The 11741-nt window shown below is 41.8% G+C and overlaps 1 protein-coding gene across 1 annotated transcript; it reads right to left on the minus strand.

The window, feature by feature from the left end:
• Positions 1-703: 703 nt before the first annotated feature.
• LOC131125720 (zinc finger protein 345-like) lies at positions 704-8956 on the minus strand. The gene is made up of 7 exons (XM_058067530.1): positions 8747-8956; positions 8020-8222; positions 6898-6990; positions 6703-6798; positions 5633-5743; positions 4644-4773; positions 704-4571 (listed from the first exon to the last, which is right to left on the minus strand). Exons 1-7 carry the CDS (start codon positions 8757-8759, stop codon positions 2701-2703), a joined length of 2517 nt encoding a protein of 838 aa, XP_057923513.1. The 5' UTR covers positions 8760-8956; the 3' UTR covers positions 704-2700.
• Positions 8957-11741: the final 2785 nt, after the last annotated feature.

Below are 11741 nucleotides of genomic sequence, written 5' to 3' on the forward strand. Positions count from 1 at the left end.
TGAGGAGTTCCAACAGGGCGAGAACGCGCATAGGCTAAAAGTTTACACAAAATCTGAGATATGAATGCTTCCTTAAAAGGTTCTCCGAAGGGAATTAAGGGTGCACTGGAAAGGATGAATGCAAAGACACTGGAAAGGATGCACAAGCATGCAAAGGGTGTCTCTTTGCAGGGGGCGCGCATGACTTTAAGAGTGTGTTTTTTTTCTCACTTTTCCACAATACTCACATTGTGGAAACAATTTTAATTTAATGTGTACATCTTTTTTGAGGGGAAAAAACTCGGCCATCTTTGGTTTAACATTGGAGTGATAGTGGAAGAAACACAGTGCCATCTAGTGCTACTAGTGGATGCTGAAAGGGGTAAAAAAAAAAAATTAAAAAAAAACTCCCAGAGTGGGTGTGTGTGGCTGGTTTCATGGTTGCTGTGGACATACATGTGCTCAATGTGGATGTGGGGCGACTGTCCTGGACTCAGATTTTCCACTGAGCTCACTTTCCTTGGAGAGACAAAGCTGCTCTGAGTGCAGATGCAAGGAAGAGAACATGTGTGTGTGTGTGGGGGGGGGGACATCTGGTAATGATCTGCGTTTAGGAGCCAGTCCTGGTAATAAATCAGAGCAACTTTATGGCAGCGTGTATAAATTGTGTGTTTTGGCATGTCTCCATACGGACTTTCTCTTTAACTCTACATTCTATCCGAGGATTTGAGAAATTGGCTTTGTTGGACGTTACATAAGTGGATGGGTTTCTTTACAAGACAAGTTTTATAGATCACACAATGAGCTCACTCGTGGTATCATCACCATGACTGAGAACATGTACTGTATGGAGGCTCAAAAAAAAAAAAAAAAAAAAAAATCAAGAGAAGACCTCAACACATGTAGGCCAGCATGCAAAACACCCGAGGGACAGTCCTGGCCTCAGTTTCTGGCACATAAAGTCACTTTCCACAGGATTTTGAGGCTAAGTAGACACAACTAGTAGCAAATTTGAGTCAGAAGGGGAGAGGAAAAAAATGGGACACAGAACCACTTTTATAATAAATAGGGATTAGGTTAGAAAATGATGAAATAATGATTCAAAAGTACCTACTGGGATGTGGAACATATGCATCAAACTGAGATCATTTTGTTCTCCCAATAAAAGCCAACACAGATGGAAGAGATTATTCACGAGTCGCTCACATATCGGGAGTCGTGAGTGTCTCGCGAGACATTGCACAAACTAATGGGAATAAATTGCTCCATTCTTTAAAAAAAAAAAAAGCGCTTCCTGACAGTTTACAGATGTCACAGGGTTCAGGAAATGGCAAGCCAATCAAGATTCCAAACCAAAACCAAATAAAAAAGGTAATGACAGGAAATGAGCCAGATGAAGGAGAGTCTACCCGAACGTCTGTTTGTGAAGATAATACAGGAGAAAAGTCATTCAAGGATAAACAAAGTCATCATCCTCCCTGATTCCAGCTGATTTTAACTAACAAGCGTCAAGAGTGTAGCTACTGCCCTCTAGTGTACAGATGGAGAAAACATCTCACGGTTCCTTGAAGAAAGCAAATTCACACAAAAAAAGCGGAACCAAGATGATTTAATTTAAATCTCAGTCAGCAAACCATAATTGATGTTTTAAAAAAAAGGATTATGAGTTCATTTTTCACACATCTGTGGAGATTTTCCGATAAATGTCCTTCATAATACCGGTACCATTCCTTTTCTTGAAACATTATGCCCAAAAAACAACAAGCCACGGGGCACAAATGGTCCCTGGGTGGCACTTTGGACACCCCTGCTTTTATCGGGGTGTGACGACAGCCATAACTCTTTCACTAGTTAGCTTCTTCTATCTATGATATCTATGAGTGATAGGGGGTTCCAACTGGCATTTTTATTGCAAATGTTAATCCGAAATCAGATGAAAAGGCGTTCGCGGAGGTGGGCTGTCCATTCAGAGAAAAACGTATGACACCCTCTACAGGTCCCGCAGTGTGACGTTATGCATATATATATATATATATGTGTGTTTATTTTTGCGCGTCATGCTAACCGATAGCAGGAAGGAGCGAGCCAGTGGAGGATAATCCAGGGAACTCAAAACCAGCGAAATGTAACAAAATGCGTACCTGAGAGCACCGAAGGGCATTCATGTCCGATTATGAAAAATGCGTGCATGCCGGCAGGTCTGATTACCTTATTAGCATGACCTTATTAGCATCTCAAAGAAATAATAAACATTGGTCTGCCAGAGTCTCACAGCTAGGAGACCAGGGTTCAATTCCACCCTCGGCCATCTCTGTGTGGATGTTCACCCCATGCATGTGTGGGTTTTCTCCGGATATTCCGGTTTCCTCCCACATTCCAAAAACATGCTAGGTTAATTGGTGACTCCAAAAATGTCCATAGGTATGAATGTGAGTGTGAATGGTTGTTTGTCTATATGTGCCCTGTGATTGGCTGGCGACCAGTCCAGGGTGTACCCCGCCTCTCGCCCGAAGACAGCTGGGATAGGCTCCAGCAACCCTGCGACCCTCGTGAGGAAAAGCGGTAGAAAATGAATGAATGGTCTGCCAGAGAATAAGAAGATGTAGCAGGAGGGATCCGTGTTGCTAATACGTTTGGAGTGGGGGAAATAAAAGCTGCAGTCTTTCGGATGTTTGTGCGGAGGGGAAAGAGCTCGTTTGGGACAGCAGTGCTTTTTCCGAGTCAGTTCATGCTGGAGTGACTTTTGAGGTGCCTCCTCAGGTGGTTGAGACACGTGTACGTCTTGGGACAGATCTGGCAGTGGAAGGGTCTCACGCCTGAGTGGTTGAGCATGTGCTGCTTGAGCACACTGCCGTCAGAGAAGGCTTTCCCGCACTGGGAGCACACGTAGGGTCGTTCTCCGGTGTGGACTCGCATGTGGACGGTCACTTTATGCGCCATGGTGAAGCCCTTACCGCACACCGTGCACTTGAACGGGCGCTCACCGGTGTGGGTGAGCCTGTGGGTGCGCATGGCGCCCATCTGCGAGAAAGCCTTCCCGCAATCTGGGCAGATGTGCGGCTTCTCGCCGGTGTGAACCCGGGTGTGGCTGCGCAGGCCCCCTGCCGTGGAGAAGCACTGCGCGCAGTGCGTGCACTGGTAGGGACGCTCCCCCGTGTGGGTGCGCATGTGCTGCTTCAAGTCGTAGCGGTTCCTGAAGCCGCGGCCGCAGACGGGGCAGCTCTCGGGCCGGTCGTCGTTGTGGCGCAGCTCGTGGTTGGACAAGCACTTTTCGGACAGGAAGCACTTGCCGCACTCCTGGCACTGGTACGGCTTCTCGTGGTCGACCCGTTGATGATACTTGAGTTCGCTGATGCCCGGGAACGTCTCGTCGCAGTACCTGCACCGGAAGCGGTGGTTGGGGCTGTAGGGAAGCTGGTGCTCGGTCATCTGATGGTTCCTCAGCAGGTGAGCCATCTTGAAGGTCTTGCCGCAGTGAGAGCATTCGTATTTGGTCAGCAGCTGCACGCACTGGTGCCTGACGCGCTCATGTAACGAGCGGAACTGACAACCGCACTTGGTGCAAATGTGGGCGGCGTTCTTGCACTTTCGCTTCCTGTGGCCCGACAGGTGAGACTCCGTGCGGAAGGCTTTGCCGCACTGGGAGCATTTGTACGGCTTCACGGCCGTGTGGAACCTCTGGTGTTCCAGAAACTCGAAGCGGTACTTGAAGCTGCGTCCGCACAGTGGACAGTTGTGAGTGACTCGTCCGCGGGAGTAGGCGGATTTGATCGTGAGCTTCCTTGAGGAACCCGACAGCGACAAAGAGCAAATCCGATGACGGCTGCCGCTTTTCCGGTGTTTGCCTCCACTCAGTAATTTGGCGGCCTCCATTTCGCCGATCTCGTCGTGGCGCTGTTGATGTTTGACCAGACACTTGGAGGAGATGAAGCTCTTCCTGCATTTCTTGCACTGGTAGGGCTTGTCGTGATCCACCTGCTGATGATACTTCAGGTCGCCGATGCCAGAAAAACCTTCGCCGCAGTGACTACACTTGAAAAGACGGCTCTGGACGTGAGTGAGCAGGTGTTCCTTTAGGCTGCTGGACTTTTGGAAAGTCTTCCCACAGTGCTCGCAGTCGTAGCTGCGACCTCGTTTGGGACAGTGGTGACGGAATTTGTCCAGAGAAGTGGGAAAGCTGTTCCCGCATTTTATGCACAGGTAAGCGGCGTTTTTGCATTTTCGGAGCCTGTGACCGGCGAGCAGCGTGGCCGTCCTGAACGCCCTCCCACACTCTGAGCAGTTGTAGGGCTGCTGGCCGCTGTGGACTCGCTGGTGCTCCACCAGGACAGAGTGATGCTTGAAGAATTTGCCACAGTCGGGACACTTATGTGATTGCTGTCTGTGACAAGGAGCGGATAGTTCAGGTCTTTTTGGAGAATCGGGAAAGTCGGTTGACGTGGAAGGGTTTGTTGACAGTTCTTCGTCAAACATGACTATCTGCGGAACGCTGCTGTCGTCATCGCACGCACTCGGATGGGACGCAATGGCCACCTCCAGCGAGGGGGGCAGAGACAGGGAGGGGATGAGAAGATCATCTGACTGAAATGGAGCTGAGTGGCGAAAAAAAAATTATAAAAATTAGGACATGAAGCTAAATATACATTCATATTTTGTGAACATACCAACGGTATTTTTGGCCAATTTTCCGTGACACTGCTTGCTCTGGAGAAGAAATTTGAGGTCATCTCCGTTTGACACACACTGCATGTACTCCTCAAGGACAGAGGGGGCAGCACTGAGCCAAGAAGCAGTCTATAAAAGGGCACACAAAAATACATTTTCTGTTGAAGCTACTTTTAGTAACTAGCCACGTTTACATGGACCCAAATATTCCAATTCCATTCGGGTTATTTCCGCAAACGGAAAGAATGTAACCTTTGTATACACCTTATTCCGAAAGAAAAGTGCCAATCCGAATGAATATATAATCTGATTCCCAAGGGTGGAATATTCCTTTCCTCAATCCGATTGACGTATTTTGTACCCACTCAAACGGAATGTTGTCAGACTGCGTTCTTCTTCTGTTGTTTATTGGCGGTTGGCAAGCAGCTTTCGTGTGCATTAGCGCCATCTGTGGAACAGAATCTAAACCCTTCTATACGCCATTCACAAGTCCAGTTTTATTAAAAAAGAAAATACATATCTATATAAAACATGTGCGGAGCTTAATTATAAAATATTAGCAAGATTGAACTTTATCTTTTCCTGTTCCCGGGTGCGTTCTTTCAGCAAATGCTGAGATATGATGTAACATGCAGCTCGAGATGTTCTTCGATTTAAAAAAAAATGGAGGCGAGCAATCGGCACTGGACTGCTGCGGAAAGTTTGTTTTTCATTCTAATTAAATTTCAAGACTGGACGAACAAAAAACTAGCAATACGGAGTTATTCCAAGAAGTGAAAGAAAAACTGGAGGAAGTCGGTATCACGTGATGTTGGTGTTTACGCTTTACTGCGCATGCCCCATTGACTATTCTGGTTGATTATAGCGGCGCATGTAGATGCGCGATTGGAATATTCCTTTCCATGTATACCATTGCTTTCGGAAAGGTCATTCAGAAAGATTCCATTCGGAAAGAGAAAAACTCTTCCAGTTTCTTTATATTCTGTACCTGCTTGAAATCCGGGATGGGCAGCAGCTCCTCCAGTCTGGTAAAGAATTCAGAAACGAGTGTCTCCAGCGCTGTGTCAAAGTCAGGGCCGTACTCCACTGGAAACACGTTCTGTTGCATACAAACAATGCAATCATTTTGGCGCAGTAAAATAGTAAGATTACACTAGAAATACAGCATATAAATTATAAATAGAGGTGGGACTTGGACCATGCAGGAATTCATTCCATTTTGGCAAGGATCTGGAAAAAATTACTTGAAACAGTTTTAAGGGATGCTAGGTTAATTGGCGACTCCAAATTGTCCATAGGTATGAATGTGAGTGGGAATGGTTGTTTGTCTATATGAGCCCTGTGATTGGCTGGCCACCAGTCCAGGGTGTACCCCGCCTGTCACTCAAAGACAGCTGGGATAGGCTCCAGCTCCCTCCGCGACCCTCGTGAGGATAAGCGGTAGAAAATGAATGAATGAATGAATGTACTGTACATATAGGAATGGAATATTTTCCCTCAGTTAGGAATGGCGTATCTTCGCCTGTGCTAGCAGAAGGAAAAGTTAAGTGCACTTGAGTAAGTACAATGCATTTGTTGTGTTTCTCACCGTATTTTTCCATCAGTCGTATGTAAGTGTTGTGCAACTTTAAGTTGTGCTATGTAAGAACAGGGAAGGTGTAGCTTACACCTTACACCAGAGCAAATCTGTTTAGCATGTAAGGGCAGTTAGATCAACAATACTATCTGCCTCAATGGCTGGACAGGACTCAAAAAAAAAGTTGTGCTATGTGAGTGTGACAATTACTTTTTTTTAAATGTCGATTAAAAATTAGCTGCGTGCCGCCAGCCAATCATGACATAAATCGAGGGACTCCACACCAAAAATGTACCCTGCCGCTCACTCGAAGACAGCTGGGATAGGCTCCAGCACCCCCCGCGACCCTCGTGAGGAAAAGTGGTAGAAAATGAACGAGTTTTAAGGGATTGCTGGAGATAAATGAACGATTCTCCTGTAATACCTCACCTGAAAAGTCACTAACTCAACTAAAAACCTAACTTAATATTGCTGAATCTAACCTTGAGGAAATGTTCTCGGCCATCCGTGTCTTCAATGAGGCCTTGCACAAGCTTCATAAAGTTGGCCTCCGGCGCTTCAATCACAGGATCATTTGTCTAGGTGGCAGAACACAGAATAGCCAGTCAGTCACGTTGTAATGATAAACAGCTCCATTAAAAAGAAGAAAAAATAAATAAATCACCAGCATGACTTACCTCCTCAATGCAGGAGGATCGGATCCTGTTAAGATGAGTCTCGACAGCTTTCAGATCTTCAGGATGCTCAGAACGTAGTAATTCCAGAGTGGTCTGGTGGGAATGTAAGTGGCATTTTTTCAATTCATATTAAGCAGTATGTTTCTTTATACTGGTTAGCTCCAGTAGAGTCATCAAAAAATGGAAATGGTTTTAATTCATTTGAACATGCATCAGATTACAATTGAATGCATCACATGATCAGTTCACAGTTCCACATGTCCAAAAGGAGTAGGAAGAAGCAAAGCTTATTAAATCCTACCCCTCCATCTGGTACTTTTACAATCAGTAACTGTTACATTTGTTCACTTCCTGCTTTCATAATATAGTTTAAGGTTTTTTTTTTGTTTGTTTTTTTATTGTTTGTCACGTACCAAAGTACGAGGTGATATGACCATACAATGACATAATGGGTACCATAGTAAGTGTCAATATAGTGATATGTATAGCACATCATGACTGGTTCAAGACTCTTCATCCTTGTATTTAGCAAACATCAACTGCTTGTATTGTTTCTTGAATTGGCTCATCGTTGTGCATTGTTTGAGGGTCTTACTCAATCCATTCCATAGTTTGATTCCACATACTGAAATGCTATGGCTTTTTAACGTAGTCCTAGCATATAAGTGTTTCAAATGTAGTTCTTCCCTGAGATCATATTTCTAAGTATTGGATGACATTTGTAGGTAATTGGTTATTTTTAGCCGTATGCATTATTTTAGCTGTTTGAAGATTAACTTGATCAGCAAGTTTAAGTATTTGTGATTTTAGAAATAAGGAGTTAGTATGTTCTCTGTAGGCGGCATTATGAATTATCCTGACTGACCTTTTTTGAAGTACATTTAGTGAGTGAAGATCGCTTCTATAGTAATTACCCCACATTTCCACACAAATGGGGCTGTGACAATACATTTAAAAACTGAAATAGACTCTTCATCAGCTGATCAAAAGTTCAAGAACATAGCTAAACCCCCAGCCAGACCTGGCCTAAAAAATAATCAGCCTACATTTAATAATGAGTGCTATTAATTTCCTTACACACTTTGACAAATAGTGGTCCGATGAGGTTTTCTTTGTACTTACCCTGGCCCTTAGACCTAGCGACAACAGTCTCCCCTCTCTTTTACTCATGAGTTCAGGAACTGCATCTGTAACCATGGATACGAACTCTTCCAGCTTCCCATAGTGCTTTATGTTCCTCTGGCGAACCACTTCCCACATCACTGCTGACATCAGCCTCAGTGGTGGAACCAGGAGGGCCAGTGACGACAGGGGGACGCTGAATTCTTCAAACATACAAAGCAATGCTCAGACCAAACTTGAAACAAAACGTGGCCACCTTCAGCGATATAATTTGCGTACGCACCTTAGCTATTTTATTAATATTTTAACTAAATTCAATCAATCCAGGTTAACATGTATGGTGAGTCCATAATGTTGCCCACAGCCAGCCAACCTGGCAACAAACCTGCATTAACTGTGTAAATAGCTAATCATAGCTTCGATTCTTCCGTAGCGCTAATATATTTCAAATTGGTTAGCTAAATACACACCAGTAGTGTTTCAAATACTCACAAATGCAACATATAATAACCAGTTGCACAACAAATATCAAAAAATAGATATCGCCGGTGTTCGTTAGCTAACAAGCTATGCTAGCGCTAAGACTGCTACTGTAGCAAAGTCTCGTTCCAGAGATTAGTCGAGGCCTGTTTAGGTCAATATCATCGGTGGCTTTTGCAGGGAGCATATGCTAGAAAGAGGGGTTAAAATGCTAAATTTCGTCGAGTATTCTCGGTCGAATACATACCCATGTCGCTCATTGTTGACTTCTTCAAAACCGACGGAGGGAAAAATTTCTACACAGGCGAATTTTCATATACTCCAGTTAGCCTACATGCTAATAGTTTATAGCGGAGGGGCGCCAACTTCTTCCTGAAACACACTCTTCATACTGGATCCGTTGGTTCCGTCTGAGTTTGTATGGCGGGGCGGCGTTAGTTTTGGTTACCGCGGCAGCCCGAATTTAGACCGTGGCTGCGAATCACCATAACCGCCCACCTGAGCAGTTTTAAGTGTTGTTTTGCAAATTCTGGTGCTTCTTACATTCCGGACATCATCACACTGTATCAAGACAATCATTTTTTAAATATTGTTGTGCCTTATTTTTTTAAATCTAAGATGTAGCAGTTACAAATTTGTACAAATTACAAATATGGCAATGATCAACGATCATACTAATAATATTAAAATAATATGCATAAAATGCACAAAATATCAGGGCATTATTTAAGAATAACTTTAAAAAATATTTTGACAATTAAAAAAATAGCAGCAAAGATCAACGATCATACTAATAATAATAAATATTAATAATACTAATAATATTAAAATAATACGCATAAAATGCACAAATGATCAGACTTTGTATCAAAATTGACATTGGCGTCCATAACTGCGTGATGATGGTGTTTGTAATTAGATATAGTGCATTTTTAATCTTCTAGAAAAAAAAAAAGTTTCCTTCTGGGAAGCTTTAATCTCTACCACATGTCTAAAATGGCTCAAACACAGATCAATTACCAAGCTACCTTCATTTAAGTGCAATTTTCCAGCATTTTACTTGAAAATCAAAGGAAAACAAGCATCTAGAAAGGATAAATGGCACAATAGTAAAGTATAGTATAGTTTAGTACGTCTGTATTTCTGTGCAATAGAGACAAGAGAGAGTATTTGCATTTGTGTGCATGTGAGTGTGTAATTAAAAAAGTATGTGTGTGTTGTGTTTTTTTTTTTTTTTTTTTTTACACACAGATTATCCCTCCATCCCAGCTGGTCAGAGTTGGATTTGACCACCCTGACAACCAGAGAGAGGAAATCTCTTTGAGGCTGAATCCAAATTGGCACCCTTGGTGATGTTTTTTTTTTCCCAAATCAAAAAATGTTGTCGGTAATTTAGACATAAGACAGAAACTACTTGCAAAGTTGTGAAAAAAATTAAAAGTTTTTCATTATTGTATTACGAAACTAACGGTTGTACTAGGAACCCATAGTATCATGTGACTAAACCATTGCGAACACTTGTCTTGGTGACCTTTACGAGATTTCCCTGGTAAAAGTGCTAAACTTTGACCTCCATGACATCACACCGGCTGCTCGGCCCATGTGCCCGAATATAGTGCACCTTGCTGGGCCACAGCAGGTGCCTCCCTCTGCCCTATGCTCTGGTTCTCCTGATAGTAGTGATGTGGTAGTAGTAATGTCGTCATATTTGATTAGGACAAATCAACAGGTCAAATATTCTTACCTCCAGGTGTGCACAAACTACATTTAAGTCTAAATTTGAAAAGTAGATATAAAAAAAAGTTATTGGTGAACAGTATTATATCAGAATTGAAAAGCAAAAAATGATCAGTATTTGTCTGAAAAGAGACATCATGCATCTCTAATTATTGTACATTTTTATAACGGGTTTGTTAACAATGATTAGTAGATGGTGATTTGAAAGATTTGTTCACAATTGCTCAGAATTATGGATAATAATAATTATAACAAAACAATAGAAAGCAGAAAGTGGCAAATCTAAATGAAAGAAAAGATAGCGCCAAATTTTTCTGACCACCCACATGAAGATTTGCTGCCATCTTTTTTTAAAGCACCAAATCTAAAAAAAAACAAACCCCACAGGTAGCGCCAAATCTAAATAAAAAATATTTTTTTATTTTAATTTTATTGTTTTATTTTTTTAAATAAAAAAATAAAAAGAACAAGATTTGTTTTTAAATGAAAAAATAAAATAATTATTTTTTTAAATAAATATATATATATTTTTTAAAAATAAAAAATCTCTTTTTTTAAGCTTCGGTGCCATCTGCTTTTGTTATTTGTGTTTCTTCTGTCGTTTTGTTATAATTATTATTGTTATGAACAGTTGCGAGCAGACAGCGCCAAATCAAAATTTTGAAAAAAGACTGTGCCAAATCTTTCAGACCACCACATAAAGATTCAGTGCTAATATTATTTTGTCCCAAATCTAAAAATAAAAATCCAAATTTCTCTGTGGCGGTCCAGGAAGAACACTACAGAAAGCAGAAAAGCTGTTAACAAAAAACAGATAGCGCCAAATCAAAATTTTGAAAAAAGATTGTGCCAAATCTTTCAGACCACCACAAAAAGATTCAGTGCTAATATTCTTTTGTCCCAAATCTAAAAAAAAAAAATCAAAATTTCTCTGTGGCGGTCCAGGAAGAACACTACAGAAAGCAGAAAAGCTGTTAACAAAAAACAGATAGCGCCAAATCTTTCTGTGGCGGTAATAAAACAAAAAAGTCACTAGTGGACCACCATAGAGAGCTTTGGCACTGTCTTTTTTAAAAAAATATATATTTAGATTTGGCGCTATCTTTCTTTTTTTAAGCTTCGGTGCCATCTGCTTTTGTTATTTGTGTTTCTTCTATCTTTTGTTTTGTTATAATTATTATCATATACATCGTTATGAACAGTTGCGAGCAGACAGCGCCAAATCAAAATTTCGAAAAAAGATCGTGCTAAATCTTTCAGACCATCACATAAAGATTCAGTGCTTTTGTCCCAAATCTAAAAATAAAAATCCAAATTTCTCTGTGGCGGTCCAGGAAGAACACGACAGAAAGCAGAAAAGCTGTTAACAAAAAACAGATAGCGCCAAATGTAAACACTTAAAAAAGAGAGCACCAAATCTTTCTGTGGCAGTAATAAAACTAAAAAGTCACTAGTGGACCACCACAGAGAGCTTTGGCACTATCTTTTTAAAAAAATATATATTT

This window comes from Doryrhamphus excisus, chromosome 3 (assembly GCF_030265055.1).
Source record: "Doryrhamphus excisus isolate RoL2022-K1 chromosome 3, RoL_Dexc_1.0, whole genome shotgun sequence".
In the NCBI taxonomy this organism is placed as follows: domain Eukaryota; kingdom Metazoa; phylum Chordata; class Actinopteri; order Syngnathiformes; family Syngnathidae; genus Doryrhamphus; species Doryrhamphus excisus.